This window comes from Abramis brama (assembly GCF_963993115.1).
Source record: "Abramis brama genome assembly, chromosome: 2".
NCBI lineage: Eukaryota > Metazoa > Chordata > Actinopteri > Cypriniformes > Leuciscidae > Abramis > Abramis brama.
In genome coordinates, this window is record NC_139964.1 from 20648353 (window position 1) to 20672158 (window position 23806).

Sequence of the window (23806 nt, forward strand, 5' to 3'; positions counted from 1 at the left end):
AAACATCAGTGGATCAGTCTATTTCATGATGATTATATGAATAATCATTATAAAACCATCAACAGGTAACCATCATCACCTGATCTAATTTCATTTCATTTTAGCTTTCTTTGCTGCAGCAAATGTGTTTGACAAACACACTGTCACAACGGCCAAAAAAGATAAAATATATAATAAAAGTTAAGAGCCCAACTAATGGAAACACTAATCACTGTTATGGTGACTTCAAATGAAACACATTAGAGTTAAACCTCTGTTAATTCTAATAAAATCTTCTGTAGACGTCTGACAGAAATAAAGTCAGTCTGGTTAGATAAGGCTCAGATAAGGTCCAGTTCTGGTTTATTTCTTTGCTCTTGGCTGACATGTGGCATATTTGATGTAAAAACAGTCAAACAGATCATCTTTCAACGTGTGCCAGATGTGGGCCAGATCTGGGACGTCAAAATGTTGCTATGTGGGACATTAGGGAATGTCAGAAGCTAAATTCTGACTGTGGACAAGAGCTGGAGAATGTGGAGGGTAATTAGCTCTTGAGCAGCACAATGAAAGCAGCTGAAGCATAACTGAAAAGCATCTTAAATAGGAATTCTGTGACAGGCGTTGTATTCCTATAGGAAACATGGATCAGCTGAGCATCAACTGATGCAAGCTTGACAAGCTAACTGCAAAATCTAATGCAATGCTTGATACTACTAAATAACGCACAATGAGCAACCAAAACTTATCCTAAAACGTGAATCACGTGGTAACATTTAAATTAACTGGTTTTATGACTGAATCAATCTGACATCATTGGGTTACACCAGCTAAGTCGTTTTTTTTGATCAGATCAAAGTTAAATGGCAAAATGGCTCCTTTCTTTCTTCAGTGGAACAGAAAATGTTCAAGCTGCTTTTTTTCTATGTAATGAAACTGGATCTGGATCTAGCACAGTTGTCGTCACATTCAGTTTTTACAGCAGAAATTGTATGTGCTTTTATAGGTACCTGTTTGGAAAGAAGGTGGAAGGAAATGCGTTTGTGATGTTTGGTGTGATGGACGGTGAGAAGAAAACAAGTATTCCTACTTCTCTGCAGAGAGTTCAGGTGAGAGACATTAAATCATCTAGGATCTCATTTCTCCTTACCTAGAATTTACAAGAAGTTACATTTTTACTGCATCTTAGACTGTTATTGTCTTTCTCATATGAATAGATTAGGGAAGGAGAAGGTACAGCAGAACTGAGCAGGGAGATGATCACTAAGACCTTTCCAGACATTAGGCAGCTGGTTGGACGATCAATCTATGTTTCAGCCAGTCTTTTAACAGAAAGTGGTAAGACTCGACAGATACTGTACATCTGTATGTTTACATGCCTGTGTGTGATTGTATATGAGATAGGGCTGGGCGATATATCGCATCACATTGTTATGCGCATCTCGTCAGTAAAGCCGGTTCCTTGATTAGTAGTAAATCGCAAAACAAAATCTAAAGTTAATGATTTAAGGGTCAAGAGCCCAACTAAAGCAAACAATGATCGCCATAACAGTGGCTTACAATTTGTGATTTTCTCCTTCAGTGATTCTGCTTGTTAACATCAGTTGTCTTCAATAATGTTTAATCATCACTAAATTAATCACTTAATTATCTCATTAACTTCAACACTCTTGAGTGTTCATATACACTCCCAGGAGTGTTAATTTAACACTGGAGTTTTTGCTGTGTACAAAGAGCCGTAGTTAACTGACAAGCTGAGCCATATAATTATCGCTGGCGATACGTCCTCGATATTGATGTGATTTGGCTCAGCTTGTCAGTTAACTACGGCTCTTTGTAGTAAATGCCGCTCCATCTGAAAGCAGGTGATGGCGATTTACTACTAATCAAGGAACCGGCTTTACTGACGAGATGCGCATAACAATGTGATGCGATATATCGCCCAGTCCTAATATGAGAGGCTAATCGTGTCTGTGTGTGTGTTTGTTTGTGTGTGTGTTTCAGGCAGTGAAATGGTGGAAGCAGAAAGGAGAGGCATTCAGATTGTGACGTCACCGTACACCATCCACTTCAAAAAAACACCACAATTCTTCAAACCTGGGATGCCCTTCGATACCTCTGTATAAAACTATAGCTGATTTTACACATTAAACTTGACAAAATACACCATTATCTGCTGTTCATCAAGCAATGGCTTTTAAGATACCATTTAAGATTAAGAGACTGTTAAGATAAAATTCACACATCAGTACCAAAATACTAGTAAATACTGTGATATTAATAATTGGAAATTACCTTTAAATGCTGTGCTGTTTAACTTCACCACCTGTACAATTTGTCAACAGAGCAGTGCTACCCACATAGCAATATTTTGACGGCCGAAATCCGGCCCACATCTGGCACCCGTGGAAAGATGATCTGGCCCACATGCAGTGTGGAATGGCGGCCTTTGGGCAGACCGCTCCTGTTTGCCAGATCTGGGCCACAAGCAGGCCATAGCAATGCCACATGTTAAACAACTCCACAAACAGCATTACCAGCTTCACTTATTACTAACCAGACTTACTTTATTTCTGTCATACGTCTACAGAAGTTTTTATTGAGAATTAACAGAGGTTTAACTCTAATGTGTTTCATTTGAAGTCACCATAACAGCAGAGGTGGACAGTAACAAAGTACATTTACTTGAGTACTGTACTTAAGTACACTTTTTGAGTATCTGTACTTTACTTGAGTATTATTTTTTCTGGAAACTTTTTACTTTAACTTCACTACATTTGAAAGACAAATATTGTACTTTTTACTCCACTACAAATCTGTCAAGTTCCTTGAGTAGAAAGTAACATCAGTCAGTGGATGATTTTGGTTGCAGGGGTTGCATTTTGGTTGGAAATGAAAGTCGGGTTGACGTCAGAACCCTGCATCTGATTGACATCAGAACCCGACGTCAGATTGACGTTGGATATTGATTGAAAATAAAAGTCGGGTTGACGTCAGAACCCGACTGATGTTGGATTCTGACGTCAACCCGATTTTAATTTTCAACCACAATACAACGTCTGTCCAACGTTGGAGATCAATGTCAATCTGACATTGGATTCTGACATAAACCTGATTTTCATTTTCAACGTTGGGTTTGGTCTTCTAAATGCGACTTTTGTCACTTTTTTGGAGCACACTAGCTTATAGATAACAGTAAGGCTAACATATTCATACTAAAAGCCGAAAAACTTTAAATAGGGCATTATTTGAGGGAACAGCCATTTGGGTGTCCGAAACCATTGTGGACGTTATTGAGTGCACTTATTCGATCTCACATTCAATCTCACATTCAATTCCACTACTGGAACTGTGTTCTAGAAATAAATTTGATATTGATATGAGGGTAGGAAGGCAGGCGTAGATTCAGAGGCATACGGTACTTTAAGTATTACATACAACAATGCAACAATAATAAAACAATGCATTGACATTTACTTTTTACTTTTGATACTTAAGTATTTTTAAAAACTAGTACTTCTGTACTTTTACTTAAGTAAAAATAGGTCTTTACAACTTTTACTTGTAACGGAGTAATATTTGACCAGTAGTATCTGTACTTTCACTCAAGTAAGGAAGTTGTGTACTTCGTCCACCTCTGCATAACAGTGATTGGTGTTTCCATTAGTTGAGCTCTTAACTCTCATTATATCTTTTGACTTTTTTTGGCTGCTACCATTAAAGCCACCCAAGGGCCGTCATTCCATGCTGCATGTAGGCTGGATCTCGACCGTCACAATGTTGCTATGTGGGTAATGAATAGAAAAGAAGGCAGAGTCTTGAGAGGTGATTTCTGAAAACGTGGAATTCATCCAGTGAGATGTGGTGCAACAGTCATCCATCTGGGGCATGTTTACATAGACAAAGAATTCAAAACCAGTGGAAAGTGGAGTGCAAAACCAGATTCTGTGTCAATGGCCATTATAGTACATGTCCACTGCAGCAAGAATGCTATAGTTCCTTCACTTTGGGGTGTGTCTGTAGTGGGTTAATACAAAAACATCCAATAATATACAATGAAATTATTCAGACTGCATTTGACATCTGAATTACATATTGTAATATTATGTAAGCAATGTAATTCATGCACTAAATCTAGAAACACTCATGACAGATCTCACCTGAACTTTTTAGCTATTGGCTGCAGTGTAATTTGTTATCTGTCGTTTGCATAAAGTTGAGCATTTCTCAAATGTATGACACTCAACATCAACGCTTGTACTGCTAATTAAATCTCATCACGGAAATCAGCCTCTAATTTACAGTAAAATGTGTTAACTATAAAGTTACGAACCTTAATGGTTGTAGAAACTATGGAATCATTTCATGAACTTTTGCTCTGGGTTCTTTAAAAGGTTTATGTTACAAATCCTGACCAGACTCCTGCTGAAAATGTGGAAGTGGAGGTCAATACTGGAGATGTCAGAGGTCAAACAAGGGCCAATGGCATTGCTAAGGTTACCGTCAACACTCTAGAAGGATCTTCTACACTGCAGATCACTGTAAGATCTGCAAACTCAACTAATGTTCAGTGAGATTAACTGGTGAACTTGTGGAAAATTAACATAATTTAACATATGTCAGTAAACAAATGTTGAAGAAGCAATGGAGCATTTCTACAAAGCACATCAGATAACAATACATTTATTCTTTCCAGGCAAAAACCAAAGATCCACAATTAACAGATGAACAGCAGGCAGTGAAGACGATGACGGCTCTTGCTTATATTCCCAAAGGAGACTCCAAGAATTACCTGCACATCAGCATTGATTCTGCAGAGCTTCAGATCGGTGATCAAATGAAAGTCAATCTCAACACTAGACAAAGTCCAGGAGTCAAAGATCAAGATTACACATACATGGTAAAGATTATGGTTATTTCATATTTGGCTGCAGCACAAATGTAATAATTTATTATGTTAATATTTGATTTCTACCACAGCTTGTGTTTGAAACCGTACAAAGTGCTTAAATTCCCCCTGTAGTCAATAATTATATCTCTTAAAACTCACCTTTGATCACAAAAAATAACATATTTAAAAGTTTTTTCCTGTGAAAAAAAAAATTTATTCATGCTTGAATGTAACTCTACAGCAGGGGATGGGCAAACTCAGTCCTGGAGGGCCACTGTCCTGCAGAGTTTAGCTCCAACCCTGATAAACTCTCCTGTCTGTAGCTTTCTAGTAATCCTGAAGACATTGATTAGCTGGTTCAGGTGTGTTTGGTTAGGGTCCCAGATAGACAGCAACCATCAAAATAATGTTAATCAATGTTAATGTGTACTTTTTTGACTCAACATCACTTTTGCTCCCACAATTAATGTAGAATTTTTTTAAGATTTCATCCATAAATCAATGGTAATGGCGTTGAGTCAATGTTACAATGTGATGTTGGTTCAACATCATGTTTGCACTCTAAGAAAATGAAACACAACAATCACAACTGACTTAAAGCCACACAGCCTGAAATCAACTGCAAATAAAAGACAATAAATCTCTCGAGATCTCAGCAGAAGGTCTTTTTGACAATTAACAGAGGTTTAGATGTTGTTTTATTGAAAATGTTTGGTCACCATTATGGTGATCAGTATTCACTTTAGTTTAGTTTGACTCTTAGCTTTTATGTGAGTGTGTGATCTTTGCAACAGTGTGTCCTGAAACACATAATTTATTGCAAAGAAAGCCAGAAACAAAGATAATCAGTTGAAATAGTTTTGAGCATCATAGTTCAATAAGTTTACCACTGACCAAAAGTGGTAATTTATTATTAAAAAGTGATATTCACAAACAGTACTTTCTTGCCACAGATCAGACATTCTGAATTTAGATTTTTAAAATACATTAAAAAAAATATTTATTTTTAGATACACATCCAGACATCAAGAATCAGCATATGAATCTCAACAATGGTGATATGCTTCATGCTGCAATGCATGTTGGGAGCCACCATAGAATAAAACCAGCATGCATTGGCATGAAGCATGTCACCATTGTTGAGATTCATATGCTGATTCTTTATGTCTGTGTGTCTAAAAAGGAAAAAAAACTATTATATATTTAAAAATCAAAATTTTGAATGTTTGATCTATTGCAAGAAAACAATAACCACTTTTGTTGAGGTGGAAAATAAGAAAACTAATCTACTTCTAATTATGCTGAAAACTGTTTCACCTGATCTTTGGAACAAATTATGTTTTGGTAAACACTTTTACAAAGACCAAAAACTCTCATAAAAACCAAGAGTAGAACTATCCAACTAAAGCAAACACTGATCACAACAATGGTGACCAAACATTTTAAAACATCAACTACTAAACCTCTGTTAATTCTTAAAAATAAAAAATAAAAAACTTATGCTGAGATTTTGAGAGATTTATTGTCTTTTATTTGCAGTTGATTTCAGGCTGTGTGGCTTTAAGTCAGTTGTAATAGTTGTGTTTAATTTTCTGAGAGTGCAAACATGATGTTGAACCAACATCACATTGTAACAATGAATCAACGCCATTACCATTGATTTATGGATGACTTTTTTTTTTAAAATTCAACATTAATTGCTGGAGCAAAAGAGATGTTGATTCAAAAGTTAACATTGACACATTAACATTATTTTGAGGGTTGCTGTCTATCTGGGACCCTAATCAAACACACCTGAACCAGCTAATCAATGTCTTCAGGATTACTAGAAAGCTACAGACAGGAGAATTTATCAGGGTTGGAGCTAAACTCTGCAGGACAGTGGCCCTCCAGGACTGAGTTTGCCCATCCCTGCTCTACACACCCTTGCCTCAATTAGTATATACCAGGGGTGCCCAACCCTGCTCCTGCCGATCGACTGTCCTGCACAGTTCATCTCCAACCCTAATCAAACACACCTGAAGCAACCAATTAAGGTCTTCAGGCTCACTTGAAAATTAAAGGCAGGTGTGTTTGATTAGGGTTGGAGATAGAGGTCTGCACTCCCGTGGGACTTGAATAACGTTACTTGAATTGAATTAAATGTTTTGGATACCACCATTAAATTATTATTATTATTTTTTTACTGACTAGAAGTTGGCACTGTGCATGTAAAATACCCCAAGTAGCAATGTTTTTATTTAGGGGAGAAAAAAGGTCTGTCTATCTTGGATAACTCTGTCTGTTTTTTAGACAATAACGAGTGAAAATAGTTAGGTTAGATACATTTGAGAAAGCTGTTAAAAATCGGTAGCTGTAATGCTTCGGTGCAGAAGGAAGCCCGTGAGCCATGAAGGTAAGTGTCTGTGCAGATTAGGCTAATTTTCGCCTATTAGACAGCCTAGTCACCTCATCGTTTTTTGTTCTGCTTCACTTATAGCTCTTAAACCTTTAAAATGGAGTTTAGGAAGATGTAACCACAGTCATTAGCTTTGGTTAACTATTGAAGTGTTGTCTCTTGTCAAAAGGCTCAACGCGACGCAGACTTTGATGAACACTGCTGGCAGCAGCGACGTCTGTGTCCGTACCATTCTTATCAATGACAGCATAACCTCGTATCTCCCTGCTCCCAAGTCATAAATCTTGTATCTCTGATTAAACATGATTTTGGGGAAATGTTTTGTTAATGTTGGTACACAACAGTATATGATAGCAATATAAGTATAACACCAACTTTAAAGATACAATGTTTAATAACTCAAAAAATATGCCTTTTTTTAATTTCCTGAAAAATAATGGTTTTGGAGATGCGAGGATTCCGCCCGACAGCGACGATATTAAAAACACCACATAGACAAATAAATAACATTAAAAGCTGGATTTTCACCACAGGGGGACTTTAAGTCTTTTTAACTTATCTTCCTCATTTTCAGATCTTAAGTAAAGGTCAGATTGTTCAAGCAGACAGGTTCAAGAGGAGAGGACAATCTCTAGTGGCGCTGTCTCTACCTGTAACCAGAGACATGGTGCCGTCATTCCGCTTTGTGGCTTATTACCATGTGGGCTCGTCTGAGGTGGTGTCTGATTCAGTCTGGGTCGACGTGAAGGACATGTGCATGGGAACGGTGGGTCAACCATCACAAGAAATGATTGACATGCTTATCAACTAGTTCTGATTCAGTGTCTCTCGTTTTAACAGCTCAAGCTTCAGGTAAAGGATGAGGACGAGGACAAGAGGAATACCTATGGCACAGGAGATGAGGTCAAGCTGCAGATAACTGGAGATCCTGGAGCTAGAGTTGGGCTGGTGGCGGTTGACAAGGCTGTGCATGTCCTTAACAAGAACAGACTCACTCAGACTCAGGTGAAGGACCTTCTTCAGACGTCATGGCACAATCAGCTCTGATTTAAACTGCATGTAACTGGTGTCTTTTTTGCACCTTTAGATCTGGGACGTCATAGAGAAGCATGACACCGGTTGTACGGCAGGAGGTGGAAGGGACGGTATGGGGGTTTTCAGTGATTCAGGTCTGATGTTTAAGTCACACACCGCAGGAGGAACCAACACCAGAACAGGTTTTTTTTTCTTTTAGATTTCTTTTAGTCTGATCTTCCTGATGTTGTGAAGCACAAACCTACAAGAAAAGCTCAGTTGGTCAGTAGGGCTGGTTGATATATTGCACGATATTGTTAGGCGCATCTCGTCAGTAAAGCCGGCTCCTTGATTAGTAGTAAATCGCCATCACCTGCTTTCAGATGGAGCGGTGTTAAATTAACACTCCTGGGGCTGGGAGTGTATGAGTCCACACTCAAGAGTGTAAAGTGTTAAAATATGAGCGTTAAATTAACACTCAAGAGTGTTAAAGTTAATGAGCTAATTAAGTGATTAATTTAGTGATTATTGAGCATTATTGAAGACACCTGATGTTAACAAGCAGAATCACTGAAGGAGAAAATCACAAATTGTACGTTACCATTATGGCGATGGGTGTTTGCTTTAGTTGGGCTCTTGGACCTTATATGTTTATTTCAATTTTTACTGTTGTTTGTCTGCTGTTATTGATTTATAACAGTTAAATGAACAAAGTAAAATGTGATCTGATAGTGTTGGTTATGTTTTGACATAATCATGCTGTGATCTGAAAAAGGAAACTTATTGAGATAGTTTGGTTTAACTTGTTAGCAGCAGTTGTGTGATTCTACAGCCTATGATTATCAGTACTTTACTTATAATTCAAAATATTTAATAAACATTGTTCTGGTCAAAAGACATTCAGATAAATTAATTTAAAACACAGACATCAATAATCAGCCTGTGAATCTCAACAATGGTGACAATAATAAAGCATGTTGCAGTGGCTGCCACCAATCACAACTCATTAATGGCTCCAGCCTATTTATTAATCAGCCTATTTTTATTTTACAATAACGGTTTACAAATAGACCCCGCGTATCATTCATTCAATCGTTTTTTTTTTTTTCAAATTAAAACCAAAAATAAAAAAATGAAAAACGAGTTGTTTTTCCATTATTTATTGACTGAACTAAAATGAAAAAAAAAAAAAAAAAAACGAATTAACGACTCGGTTTCCGATTTTATGATTGTGCGCTCAGATCAAAAATAGAAAAAATGAATAACAGGTTTAGACGAATTTGAATGTTGAATTTTAATTTAACACCTAACAGACATATACCAATTAAATCGTTTTAAACAGATCAAGTACTATTGTGGTAACAGATTACAGCCATTTTAATAAGGGTGTGAATAGCAATCATGCTCTCCTGTAAGTCTCATTCGCTTACAGTCCGACTTTTGAACTTTTTTTCATTATTATTTATTCGGGTATAACACACTGATAAATAATATGTATTAGCCAACCTGATAAAAAAATATTTGCACTAAATGCTGCACAAAACTCTTCCACTACTTGAGAAAACACCATCAGATCACTTTTTTTCTTTGTTCAACTGGCGGTTATAACTCAGATATAGCAGCCAAACAAAATCTAAAGTTAATAATTTAAGGGTCAAGAGCCCAACTAAAGCAAACAATGATCGCCATAACGGTGGCTTACAATTTGAGATTTTCTCCTTCAGTGATTCTGCTTGTTAACATCAGGTGTCTTCAATAATGTTCAATCATCACTAAATTAATCACTTAATTATCTCATTAACTTCAACACTCTTGAGTGTTCATATACACTCCCAGGAGTGTTAATTTAACACTGGAGTTTTTGCTGTATACAAAGAGCCGTAGTTAACTGACAAACTGAGCCATATCGCATTAATTATCGCTGGCGATACGTCCGCGATATTAATGCAATATGGCTCAGCTTGTCAGTTAACTATGGCTCTTTGTAGTAAATGCCGCTCCATCTGAAAGCAGATGATGGCGATTTACTACTAATCAAGGAACCGGCTTTACTGATGAGATGTGCATAACAATATCGTGCGATATATCGCCCAGCCCTATTGGTCACTGAACACTAACACCCAAGTTTCTTGCTGTCCTGGTTGGTGTTAGTGTTGTACACAGCAAAATCCCCAGTGTTAAATTAACACTCTCAGGGCCCTATTTTAACGATCTGAAACGCAAGTGTCAAAGCGCAAAGCGCAAGTAACTTTGTGGGCGGGTCTTGGCGCTGTTGCTATTATACCGGCGGGATAAATGACTCTTGCGCCAGGCGCAAATCTAAAATGGGTTGGTCTGAAGTAGCTTCATTATTCATAGGTGTGGTTTGGGCGTAACGTGAAATAAACCAATCAGAGCGACATCTCACATTCCCTTTAAGAGCAGACGCACTTTTTCCTTGGCGTATTGCTATTATAACGGCGGATTTGCCAGGCGCGCGCCAGGAGCGGTTCACAGCCGAGGAGAGCAACGCTCTCGTCACGGCCGTAAAAGAGAGAGAAGTGACATTGGGGATGGAGAAACACACCCAAATTAGCTTCAGTTAAACAGGTATATAATAATGTGGGTAAATGTGTAAGCTAGATGTATGCTTTTATAATAAATTGTCTGTCTATCTATCTATCTATCTATCTATCTATCTATCTATCTATCTATCTATCTATCTATCTATCTATCTATCTATCTATCTATCTATCTATCTATCGTTTGTAATAATATGATTTGCAAAAATGAAAACTGCTGCTTCTGTGTAGATTAGAGAATCAAAGTGTATGCGCGTTGTGCACGCTATACATTATGGTCAAGCATGCGCCCTTAAAATAGCATAATGAACAACGCGCAACGCGCCACTGACTTTAGACTAGGTTTTTTCTGGCCAGTGGCGCAATTGTTTTATGGAACAGTAAAATAGCACCAGGGATTGTTTGCGCCGGAACACGCCTCCTTTTTTGCGCTGAACCACCCAGGGAGCGCAAGTTCATTCCCTAGTTTAGGAAAAGGTGCTTCTGTGGAGGGAAAAGCGCGCTTTGCGCGGGTGCAAAATAGGAATGAAACATGCTTATCAACTAGTTCTGATTCAGTGTCTCTCGTTTTAACAGCTCAAGCTTCAGGTAAAGGATGAGGACGAGGACAAGAGGAATACCTATGGCACAGGAGATGAGGTCAAGCTGCAGATAACTGGAGATCCTGGAGCTAGAGTTGGGCTGGACTGTTGAACAGTGTACAAAGTCAATTGCGCTGGGTGCAAGATAGGGCCCTCAGTGTTTATATGAGTCCACACTCAGAGTGTTATAAGTAACACTGAAGCAGTGTTAAAGTTAATGAGATAATTAAGTGATTAATTGAGTGATGATTGAGCATTATTGAAGACACCTGATGTTAACAAGCAGAATCACTGAAGGAGAAAATCACAAATTGTAAGTGGTATGTTACCATTATGGTGATCAGTGTTTGTTTTAGTTGGTCTCTTGACCCTTAAATCATAGAAAATGTGATATGATGGTGTTGGTTGTGTTTAAATATAATCATTATTTCACTATTATTTAACCTGAATCACTGAACTCATAAAGAGCCTAATTTCTGAGTTAGATATACTTTATTAATTATAGCAGCACTGTCCTTGAAAAGCATAATAGTTTTAACTTTTACAATGTAATCCAAATCATTTTCTAAAAGTTGTTCACATAAAAGTTGTGCTATAATCCATAAGGTAACCTCAGGCCAACTAATGATTATGTTAAAACACAACCAACACCATCAGATCACATTTGTTCTTTGTTCATTTGGTTGTTATAACTGAATTACAGCAGACAAACAAAATCTAAAGTTAAAAAAGTAAGGATCAAGAGCCCAACTAAAGTAAACACTGATCACCATAATGGCGGCAATTTTTAAATGAATTTTCTCCTTCAGTGATTCTGCTTGTTAACATCAGATGTCTTCAATAATGCTCAATCATCACTAGATTAATCACTTAATTATCTCATTAACTTTAACACTGCTTCAGTGTTACTTATAACACTCTGAGTGTGGACTCATATAAACACTGAGCAGTGTTAATTTAACACTGGGGATTTTGCTGTGTATACCCCAATTGAACAGTGTTGTTGTGATCTTCTGACGGGAGGGCAGGAATTACAAGGAGCTCCATATTCACAAGTTTAAGCTGGAGATGAAGCTCCTTCATACTAGGCGATATGTCTGAAAGGCAAGCAGAGATACGAGCTGAGACAGTTGGAGCATCAGGTTGAAATGACAGATAGAGCTGTGTATCATCTGCATAGCAGTGGCAGAAGAAGGCATGTGCCTTTATGATTGTGCCCAGTGAGGTTGTGTAAATGGCTGATGTGACTCCGACACCTCTGTTCTCTATGATACCTTGAAAGACCTGCCTGTGATGTAAAACTGAAGCCACCGAAGAAATTTACCTGAGATGCCCAAGTACGAACGGGTGGACCTGGTGGTTTACAGTGTCAAAGGAGGAAAACTGGTCCAGTAGGGACAGATGATTTGGAGCAGAGTCCTGCACGGGTTCGGGTACCCGTGGGTAATTTTGCTCAAATGGGTGAAAAATATCCAACTGTGTCAGATACGGGTGCAGGTCTAAACACGGGTTTAAAACAATCACTTGCAAACGTAAAAATATATGCATATTTTTAGGAAGACATCTACAAAAATATGCCTGTATTTCAAGTTGATAAAATAATTTAAAATTCACATCAGTTTGTTTGTGCCCGCGCCCTCCCAGGAGTCTCTATAAGTTACCTACTTTCACTTTTAAAAATTCATCATAACCGCGCGCAATGCTTGCAGTTGTCGAGATGGATGCTGGAAGTTGAAGAAAAGAATAGCTAGTGGAGATGGTAAAGTTGTCGACAATACGTTGTAGCGCGGCCACATAAGGGATGAATATTTCTATTGCAGTGAATTATTAAAATGAATCCTATAAGACAGCTGCTATTTTATAATTATTGTACCTGTGTTTATTGCCCGGACATGAGGTTGAGTTCCCGTTTTACTCACGCGAGAGTTCTGTCGCGTAGCTCCAGGAAATCCCTGTGACGTCAGTCGAATCAGCTGAATCACTTGACTTCCGTTTAAAGGAGCCGGAAAAAAACGGCGTACAGTAGCTACTTTTCAGTGCTCAAAGAGATTCACGATCGATCGCTGTATTATCTCATCTATCAAGCTGTTCAAGACTGTGACTGGAAAATCATTGTGGAATTATCAGTACTTTGTTGGATTTTTTGCCTTTGGGATTTGGGATTTCGTCACAGGACAGCGTTGCTTCACATCGAGCCCCAGGACTTAAAGGAATCAGCCGATGAGGCTGATTCAACAACACACACACACACCAGAGGTGGGTAATCCAGGGGTCAAAGAGTAAAAGTCCTGCCATATGTTTATTTCACCCATGAACTCAGTCAGCTGATTTCACTAATTAGTTCTCTCTCCTGTCTGAATTAGCAAATCCAGGTGATTGGAACAAAATACTGAGGAGGACTTTTACTTTCTGAACCTGGACTTTACACCTCTGGTCACATGTCAGCCAAGAGCAAAGAAATAAACCAGAACTTGGACCTTATCTGAGCCAAAAAATCTGTGTATATTAAATATGGAGTAATTTCAGCCACAATCTTAGATAAAATCAAATGAAGACAAGAGACATTAAATCTGTGAAGATCTCAGCAGAGGAGGATTAAACAACTCCACAAACAGCATTACCAGCTTCACTTATTACTAACCAGACTGACTTTATTTCTGTCAGACGTCTACAAAAGTTTTATTGATAATTAACAGAGGTTTAACTCTAATGTGTTTCATTTGAAGTCACCATAACAGTGATTAGTGTTTCCATTAGTTGTGCTCTTAAAGGGTTAGTTCACCCAAAAATGAAAATTCTGTCAGTAATTACTCACCCTCATGTTGTTCCAACCCTGTAAGAACTTCGTTCATCTTCGGATCACAAATTAAGATATTTTTGATGAAATCTGACAGCTTTCTCACTCCTCCATAGGCTTTCAGAGGGACCCAAACTCGCCGGCCCAGAATAGTTATTAAAAACATTGTTAAAATAGTCCAAGTGACTACAGTGGCTCTACATTATGTTTATCATGCGACGACGATACTTTTTGTGCGGAAAAACAACAAAAATAACGACTTTATCCAACTATTAGTGTTCTTCAATGTGGGCCTCTGACGAGAGTTCACGGGAGCGCCAGGACGCATGCGCGAGAACTGAGCTTACGGCGTTCTTATCTCAGTTCTCGCGCATGCGTCCTGGCGCTCCCGTGAACTCTCGTCAGAGGCCCACATTGAAGAACACTAATAGTTGGATAGTTGTTATTCTTGTTGTTTTTAATAACTATTCTGGGCCGGCGAGTTTGGGTCCCTCTGAAAGCCTATGGAGGAGTGAGAAAGCTGTCAGATTTCATCAAAAATATCTTAATTTGTGATCTGAATATGAACGAAAGACTTACATGGTTGGAACAACATGAGGGTGTGTAATTACTGACATAATTTTCATTTTTGGGTGAACTAACCCTTTAACTCTTACTATATCTTTTGTGTATTTAGGCCCCTGTGACAGTGTGTTTGTCAAACACATTTGCAGCAGCAAAGAAAGCTAAAGTGAAATGAGATCAGGTGATGATGGTTACCTGTTGATGGTTTTATAATCATCATGAAACAGCTTGATTCACTGAGGTTTTTATAATCTAAACAACTATGTTGTTCCACTAATATATTCACGTTACAAACCCTGTGTTACTGCAGCATGAGATCTAATCACTGTTATGGTGATTTCAAATGAAACACATTAGAGTTAAATCCTTGTTAATTCTCAATAAAACTTTTGTAGACGTCTGACAGTCTCTTCTCTTTTTTTCTGTTCTTATTGTTTCAATGATTCTGCTTGTTATCATCAGGTGTCTTCAATAATGGTAAATTATCACCTAATTTATCACTTTTAACACTCTGTAGTGTGGACACATAGCCTATGTACACTGAGGAGTGTTAAATTTAAACTGGGGATTTTACTGTGTAAGTTTCAACCTTGATTCATTGATGGTCTGCTATCAGGTTTTTTTTAACCTCTTTCAGTGATTTTTACAATTTATTCAAATGAATTGTCCTCTAGTGCCTGAGTGTCCCGTCCCTGAAAAGAGAAAACGAAGAGCTGAGAGTCTCCTGCAGATCACTGATACACTGGGTGAGGAACTGGGCTTTGATCAGATTTTACTCTTGCAATTCAAATCAGATAGGATCTTCTGTGATTTAATTTTGATTGTTTTACTGTGTTAAAGATCCCAAACCTTCTCTTTACTGTTCATGTTTTAGTGGACTTTAAAGAGCACATATTATGCAAAGTTTGAGCATAAATGTGTGTTGGTAGTGTACACAACAACCCTATAATGATAAAAATCCACCCAGTGTTTTTTTTTATTTTTATTTTTTTAAATCCCCATAAATCATAAGCACTGTACCAGAAGAAGCTGTTCTCAGATTTGGGGCAGTGTGACATCACTTTGCACAAGCCCTGCTCACGACTGTTGACTGACACTGCAGTTTTAGCATAGACCCGCCCTGAATGAGCTAAACACAGTCCGCCATTGTTTCGATGCCGGAGCAGCTGTAGACAAGAATGTCTCCTAAGCAATTGAGGTGTTTTGTTATAAGATTTAAGAATTGACATAAGAGTTTTCATTTACTCCTGTTGTTACTCGAGGGTGGATCTGTACTAACTGTTCGTGATCAAGCTTACAGTCTCCGGAGCGATAGGCCTAACGTTGAAATGAAATGAAAGTGAGAGCGCGGTCTTTATGACAGCTCATCGAGTCGTTTTACGGATATAAAGTTTACCAGTTTATTAAGCACCCACTGAAAAGCTGTGCATATATTTGTTTACTGTTAGTTGTAACAAGTGTTTTGTGTAATTTGCTGTATATGTTGATGATAATGAAAGGGAGAGAGAGAGAGAGTTTATGGATAAGACTTTAAAGCAACACCAAAAAACTTTCCCTCTTCCATCCCCCTACAGGTTGGAAGCAGAATTGTCCATTACCGCTGTCGTAAATAATTTAGCCTACCGTCGCACACTCGCTCGCTGTTTATCTAGCACCGGCTTTGGAAATAATGATGTCCACAGACAAGGTAGAGTATGTTGCATGATTTTATGAAAGTATGATGTATTGTGACATCAGAAATGAAGAAAAAGGGTTTCACGTGACCCTTCGACGGCGATGCAGGCTTAGTCTTTCGCTCTGCTCATTTTGCCATATTTTGTATGATCCTGTCAGTAAAATTTGAACCACTCTGCATTGGACCCGTCATGAGTGCTAAGGCAGACAAAGGAGATCGGAAAAGAGAGATTGAGCAATCGCCAATGAAGAAAAAATTCAGAGATTCCGCCATCTCCAGAGAAGACCTCGACGATGCTATTGCTAGCCGCATTGAACTAGCATTTAAAGAGCAGCAAAACACGTTGAATTCGGTTGTGAATTCGGCAGTAAGAGAAGCGATGGACTCTGTTTTGATTCAAGCATTACGCGAACTACGTGAAGACATACAAGCGACCAACAAGTCTGTTAAAGAGCTAAGAGAGGAGTTTGAGGCCATAGATACCGCGGCGAAGCAGACACGTGACCGCGTTGACTCTGTTCAAGCAGCTGCACGTGAGGATAGGAGGACAGTCACGGGCTTAAGAAATCAGCTTGAGCGACTCACAGAGAAGGTGACGGATATGGAGGACAGGTGCAGGAGGAACAACGTACGATTGGTGGGGCTGCCAGAGGGGGCTGAGGGATCCGACGCGGCTGGTTTCCTTAGAGTTAATATCTCCAAGTGGATTCCTTCCCTGAAGGGCCGTGATATTGAGATTGACCGGGCACACCGCGTATATGACGGAGGGAGGGGCTCCGATCGGCCGCGCACTCTCATCTTCTGTGTACTGAGATGGCATGACAGATCAGATATCCTGAAGGGTGCTCGGCAGGCTTATCCCGTGAAATGCTCACAGAACAACGTCACACTGCTATTTTTTCCCGACTTTAGTCCAGCCACAGTGATCAGGAGAAAGGCATTTGGTCCGGTTTTGAAGAAGATGACAGCGCTTGGTCTCCAACCCTTCCTCATCTATCCGGCCCTAATTAAACTACGGCACAAAGGGGAACAGAAAAGCTTCGATACCCCTCAGAAAGCGGAGGATTTCATTAGCTCCCTGTCCCAGCAGAAGACGTATGCCACGGCTCTGCGCGGGGGAACGGCGGCCGCTGTCCCTCCAGCCCGGCGGGAGGAGCTTGATGGCCGGGATGAACATGGTCCCAGCTGCTTAGGAGTGGATGAGGGCAGAATGGACATGGACGCTGGATAAACCAAAAAAAAAAAAAAAAGAGTGAGATATTCTCACTGATATTCTCTCCTCTCTACTACTGAGATATTGTTTCTTTATATCCGGTACAACGATCTCGTTGCTGGCAAGACTGACCCCTCTTTTTGCTCTTTTGGAGGGGACTAATGGAGAGTTGGTTTAATTAAAAAATGTGTTTTGGCGGTACGAGCTTTTTGAGAGACATGTTCTGCGTTGGAGTGGATCGGTCACAAACCATCACTATTTTATGTTGCTTAGTCAGACCTATGTTCTCGGTAATGTGCGGTCTGAGTTGTTCCTTGTTCAAGGTTGTCGGTTGTTCATGTTTTTATGTTGTTTTCACTTTTTACAACAGACATTTATACTTTTGTTTATTTTACCATATTTCTAAAGGGATTTTTCATCTAGGAGGTTTGGTATCTAAAATATACATCAACGTTTACACGCTATATATTCAATGCATACTCTAAATATTTTATCACTTAATGTGAATGGCTTAAATTCTGCTGTTAAACGAACTCGTGTGTTAGAATATTTACATCGTAAATCTATTTCCTGTGCCTTAATTCAAGAGACACATTTAAAGCAATCTGACGTGGCACGTTTCCAGAATAAGTATTACAAATTGGCAGCTTTTTCCTGCGCTCAAAATAAAACTAAAGGGGTGCTTATCCTTGTTAACCGGAAGTTAAATTTAACAATTGAACACCTTGGTAATGATGAGAAAGGTAGATTTGTTTTTATCCGATGCAAAATATATAATAATAGGTTAGCCTTGGTCTCTATTTATGGTCCGAATGAGACAGACAGTGCATTCCTGTCACAGATTTCCAAAACTTTGCTTGAGCAGATTGACTGCCCTCTAGTGGTGGGTGGGGATTTTAATGCTGTCATAAATCCTGCTTTAGATAAATCTCAATCTGATACAACAGCCAATTTATCCTCTAAATTACTGAATAAATTTATCACTGAGCTTAACGTAATCGATCTTTGGAGAATTCAGAATATTAAATCTAAGGATTTCACTTTTTTTTCTAATAGACAATAGAATAGGATAGACTACATATTTCTCAGCCCATCTTTAATTTCGTCTGATTCCTCCATCTCTATATTACCAATTTTATTATCTGATCATTCTGCTGTGTTGTGCAGTGTTCCTCTTTCTGATGTTAGAGCCAAGTCCCCTAGATGGCGCTTTAACGTATCATTATTAAGTAATCAGACTTTCATTACTTCTTTAAAAGAATATATTAAGGAGTTTCTTGAAATTAATATGTCCTCTGATGTGGATCCTCAAAAACTGTGGGAGGCGACTAAGTGTGCCATACGAGGTTTCTGTATATCTTTCTCTTCTACTCTTGCCAAAGCGAAAACCCGCCAGTTTACACAATTAGAAAATAAAATCCAATCATTACAAAATCTACAAAAACAACATTTTACAGAGCTACAGGCTGCACAGTTGTCCTCTGTAAAAGAAGAATATGATTTGCTTTCACAATCAAAGGCGGAATTTATTTTACATAGGACTAGGCAAAAATATTATTTTGAATCAGAGAGACCTAGTCATTTATTGGCCCTTAGGTTGAAAGAATGCGAGTCTAAGGCATATATTAGCGCAATAAAATCATCGGATGATCAGGTCACCACGAACCCTGTGGCAATTAATGATATATTTAAAGGTTTCTACACAAATCTGTATAAAGCCGAAACAGATTTTGATGAACCAATTTGTAAGCAGTATTTAGATAAATTGGAACTGCCTCGGGTCTCACAGATGGATAAAGAATCTTTGGAGGCCCCATTAAGTTTGGAGGAACTCCATGTCTCTCTAAAAAGCCTTCAAAAGGGCAAATCGCCGGGCCTAGATGGTCTCCCCCCGGAATTATATTTAGAAATTTGGGATTTGGTAGGGACACTTATGCTTAATTCATTTAATTTTGCAATTGAACATGGGGTATTTCATAGAGATCAAAAAACTTCACTTATTTCATTGCTTCTTAAAAAAGGGAAAGATCCGTTAGATTGTTCCAGCTACAGACCGATTTCGCTTATCCCATGTGATCTAAAAATGTATGCTAAAGTTATTGCTTCTCGTATGGAGAAGGTAATTCATAGTCTGATCAAGGAGGACCAAACTGGTTTCATCAAGGGGCGCAATGCATCTGATATTATGCGTCGACTCCTTCATATTCTTGACTTTGCGGACTCCCACCCAACCCCTTGTGCGGTCTTTTCACTTGATGCAGAAAAAGCCTTTGACAGGCTAGAGTGGAATTATATGTGGACAGTGTTGCAATGTTTCGGCTTCGGTGAATACTTCATTTCTATGATTAAGACATTATATCGCTCACCTGCAGCATCAGTCATAACTGGTAATATTATTTCCCCCTCATTCCCTTTACAGCGGGGAACGAGGCAGGGCTGTCCACTTTCCCCCTTATTGTTTTGTCTCTCTCTTGAACCCTTAGCACAAGCCATCAGGAAGTCTGAAGTATCGATTAAGATTCATGATCATATTCATAGTATTTCGTTATACGCTGATGATATTATTCTATACTTAGACCACTTTGATGTTTCAGTCTCTAGTATAATTAAGGAATTTGATAATTTTAGTAGTCTATCAGGATATAAAATAAATTGGAGCAAATCTGCATTAATACCAATTAACAATGTTAAAGTTAATTCTTCTCTTCCCTCATTTATCCCTATTAAGGAATCTTTCACTTATCTGGGCATTACCATATTTAAAAACATTCATAAGATTGCCAGTGACAATTTTAATAATATTTTAGTTAAGGTCAAGAATGACATTCAAAGATGGAAGAATCTTAACGTTTCCCTCCAAGGAAGAATCTCCACTGTTAAGATGAATTTGTTACCTCGATTAAATTTTTTTTTCTCTATGCTACCGCTTTCTCCCCCTCCAGGTTACTTTAAGGAGATCAACTCCATAATTACTAAATTTGTCTGGAATGATAAATGCCCCAGAATTAAACTTACCACATTACAACATCCTAATAGCGCAGGAGGACTGGCTGTACCAGATTTTGAACTGTATTATTGGTCGTTCCAGCTTAAGGCTCTTCATACTTGGGTTGATCCTCAATCTACAGTTTCTTGGAGAGTGATTGAGGCTGACAAGGTTAAACCAAATAGACTACAAGATATTTTATTTACTGGTACAGGAAAAAAGGGGGATAATTATAAATTTGGTCCGGTTGTGGCCAACTCTATTAAAATCTGGAAAACGGTTGAACGTCGGATAGGAGGACCCTTCAAATTTTGTAATAGTACACCTTTATGGCACAATTTTAATTTTGTGTGCGGAAATCGCCCATTTATCCAACCCTCTTGGTCTTCTTTAGGTGTAAACACATGCGGTGATATTTATGATAACCAGGGCCTATGTTCATTTCAGATGTTAAGAACCAAATTTTGTCTACCAGCATCTGCATATTTTGTCTTTCTTCAACTACGTTCTGCTCTCAAAGCGTATGGCGTTCCTTGGTCCTCTCCTGTTTCCTCTCATCCTATGCGGGACTGGATTGCACCATCTGCTGGTTGGCCATCGGCTTCCTTAATATATAATAAGATTCTTGATTACACTATAAAACCTCTTTCTGCTAAAACTATTTGGAACAAGGAATTATCTGACCTTAATCTATCTGTCGACTGGGAGAGGGTGTGGTCTAATCTCAGTCTAACATCTAAAAATCTGGCTCATCGTCTTATTCACTTCAAAGTCATTCATAGAGCATACATAACTCCTTACAAAAGATTCAAAATGAAGCTACAATCGAATTTCAACTGCCATATATGTAATACTACATCATCAGGTACCTTTCTGCATATGTTTTGGGAATGTCCTATCACTGTCCGTCTATGGACACATGTAAACTTGGTTTTATCATCCTTACTGCAAATTGATTGGTCAGTTAACCCATGTTTATGTCTTCTTAATGATGATTCTGGTCTTTGTATAAGTTTGATGCAAAAAAAAATGTTGTTTGCTGGTTTTACAGCTGCTAAAAAGACCATAATACAGAACTGTTTTACACCGCATATGTGTGGGAAAACATATTGGATCCATAGCCTCCTGCAAATAGTGTCTTGTGAATGTACAACAGCACGAATCAATGGGGCCAAGCCTTCTACCATTGATGCTTGGCAGTGCTTTCTCTTTGGAATATGTGATTGTATGGAGGAGTGACTTCTGTGGGTTCCCCTTTCTCCCTCCTTTTGACTGGACATTGAGATGTTGAGCATGTGTCTGTTGTTGTTTTTGTTTTTTTTTATATATATATATAAAAATAAAATAAAAAATGTTGATAAAAAAAAAAAAAAAAAAAAAAAAAAAAAATGAAGAAAAGAAAAATAATGACTATTGTAACGCTTGACGTAAAGCAAGTCAAATTTGTAGTTTTCTTATGTCTCATTCAAACTACAGAAACGCAACCCGATCTGGCAAACTTGCATAGTGTGGTTATAGCAGATATAGGGCCGCAAAGCTAATGCAGAAGTGCCTTTCACTCTGTTACTACTTGATGAACCACTGAAACGATTTTCGAAACATTATTTTAAGGTAAAGAATAATCTTTAGTGTTGCTTTAATGCACACTTCTTATACGGTGTTTATTCAGCTCTTATAGTTATTTTCTTTTGTGTGATGTACAATGAAATATATTTTTGGCCATCATTCGGACAGGGTTTTTTTAACCCCTAATTTTATTTATTTTTATATTTTTATTTTATTTATTTTTTATTGCAAAAACAATAGGGGAATACAGAGACATACAAAACACTTAAGTCTATAAAAATTCACAACTCTGCATCAGAAAATCAATCATACACTCTCAGAAAAAAAAGTACAAAAGCTGTCACTGGGACAGTACCCTTCAAAAGGGTACTAATATGTACCATTTAGGTAGTACCTAAATGGTACATATTAGTACCCTTTTGAAGGGTACTGACCCAGCGACAGCTTTTGTACTTTTTTTTCTGAGAGTGTACATCTAATACATCAAGTATCCTTTTCAACAACTGAGATGTCTTAACAGCTTCACGATTGTTCTGTATTGAAGTCAGAGAATCGTAAACAACCTTTAACTCAGTGGAAAATAATCTACCATTTGGTACAGTTAACATATATTTTTCTTTATGTATATGATATTTCCCGAATAATTTTATTTTTTTATTATCCATTTCCAATAAACCGGTATCACAATCCATAAACAAAACCATTATATCAGTTATCGTGACAAATTTGTAAAACACCTCAAACATAAACACAGAAACTTTGGACCAAAATAATTTGGTACTTACAACTAAAAATTAAATGTACAGTTGTTTCTGTTTCCTCTTTACAAAAACAACATAATGGAGAAACCCCTTCTTTAAACTTCATTCGGACTAGGGTGGCCATTTCTATAACACCAAAAGGAAGACACTTTGCGGCATTTAGTGAGGCAAGAATAATTGGACTCTGGTGTACTTGCAACTACAGTACAATTTTGTCCATCATATTGATGGTATCATGATACAGTGATTCTGAAATAGTCTATTCATTGCCAGACAATTTGATCTACGATATATCTTGAAGTAGACCTATGTGTGACAGAAAAGGCAAAAAAGTGTTTGTTCACAGTATCTGTATTTATTCAAGACATTGTGATGTTCAAAAATTGACCACTGAGATGAACCTGTCTTGAAAAGTGCACAGTGCCAGAAAATATAACATTTCTGGACTTCTGGAAATAACAGAAATACATAAATAAACAAATAATGAATGCGAAAAATAAATAAATACACATTTCAGTTCTTAAAGAAGTTCCCCCTCTGCATCAGCTCAGGCGACACCAGCACCGCTAGGGTCATCATGGCCAAATTCATGCTCTTTCGTCCATTCTGGATTAAATGCATAGACAATATAAACAATTAAATGAGGTCTGACGTGTCGGCATGTTAACGTTATGACATGACGTAGCCAGCATGTGGACTCCACAATGTGAGAGATCTTACGGCATTAGACGCTATGCTGCTGCGTCCCAATAAAGATTCTAGAACGGGTTTTTTTAGGCCGATTCAGCGCAACTCCAAAAAGGAGGACAAATACCTGTTC

General features: G+C 38.1%; 2 protein-coding genes and 1 pseudogene across 5 annotated transcripts in view; 2 read left to right on the forward strand and 1 right to left on the reverse strand.

Annotated features, from left to right (window-relative positions):
• Positions 1-23806, reverse strand: part of LOC311077822 (complement C3-like) — a 515769-nt pseudogene that overhangs the window by 97701 nt on the left and 394262 nt on the right. The gene's annotated exons all lie outside the window — the stretch shown is intronic.
• LOC311077816 (complement C3-like) overlaps positions 1-23806 on the forward strand; it is a 277870-nt gene that overhangs the window by 32179 nt on the left and 221885 nt on the right. For 2 of the 3 annotated variants that reach the window (XR_014605002.1, XM_084106445.1), the window contains exons 8-16: positions 986-1088; positions 1197-1317; positions 1984-2099; positions 4374-4520; positions 4676-4879; positions 7843-8034; positions 8109-8273; positions 8356-8485; positions 15460-15531. Coding sequence is in view for 2 of the 3 variants with exons in the window: in XM_084106445.1 (XP_083962571.1) it covers positions 986-1088; positions 1197-1317; positions 1984-2099; positions 4374-4520; positions 4676-4879; positions 7843-8034; positions 8109-8273; positions 8356-8485; positions 15460-15531 (1250 nt within the window). In the remaining variant the exon portion in view is untranslated. The remainder of the gene's footprint in view (positions 1-985; positions 1089-1196; positions 1318-1983; positions 2100-4373; positions 4521-4675; positions 4880-7842; positions 8035-8108; positions 8274-8355; positions 8486-15459; positions 15532-23806) is intronic. The other variant, XM_084106446.1, reaches the window with a different exon arrangement.
• LOC311077840 (uncharacterized protein) lies at positions 15878-22342 on the forward strand. The gene is made up of 2 exons (XM_084106482.1): positions 15878-16472; positions 16619-22342. The coding sequence occupies exons 1-2, from the start codon at positions 16304-16306 to the stop codon at positions 17689-17691; spliced, it is 1242 nt and encodes a 413-aa protein (XP_083962608.1). The 5' UTR covers positions 15878-16303; the 3' UTR covers positions 17692-22342.

Bases quoted from the DNA above. Each gene is read 5' to 3' on its own strand.
- LOC311077840 (XM_084106482.1), top strand. From the start codon at position 16,304: ATGGATAAGACTTTAAAGCAACACCAAAAAACTTTCCCTCTTCCATCC. The intron at 16,473-16,618 runs GTAGAGTATGTT...TGATCCTGTCAG, and splicing joins TAATGATGTCCACAGACAAG to TAAAATTTGAACCACTCTGC.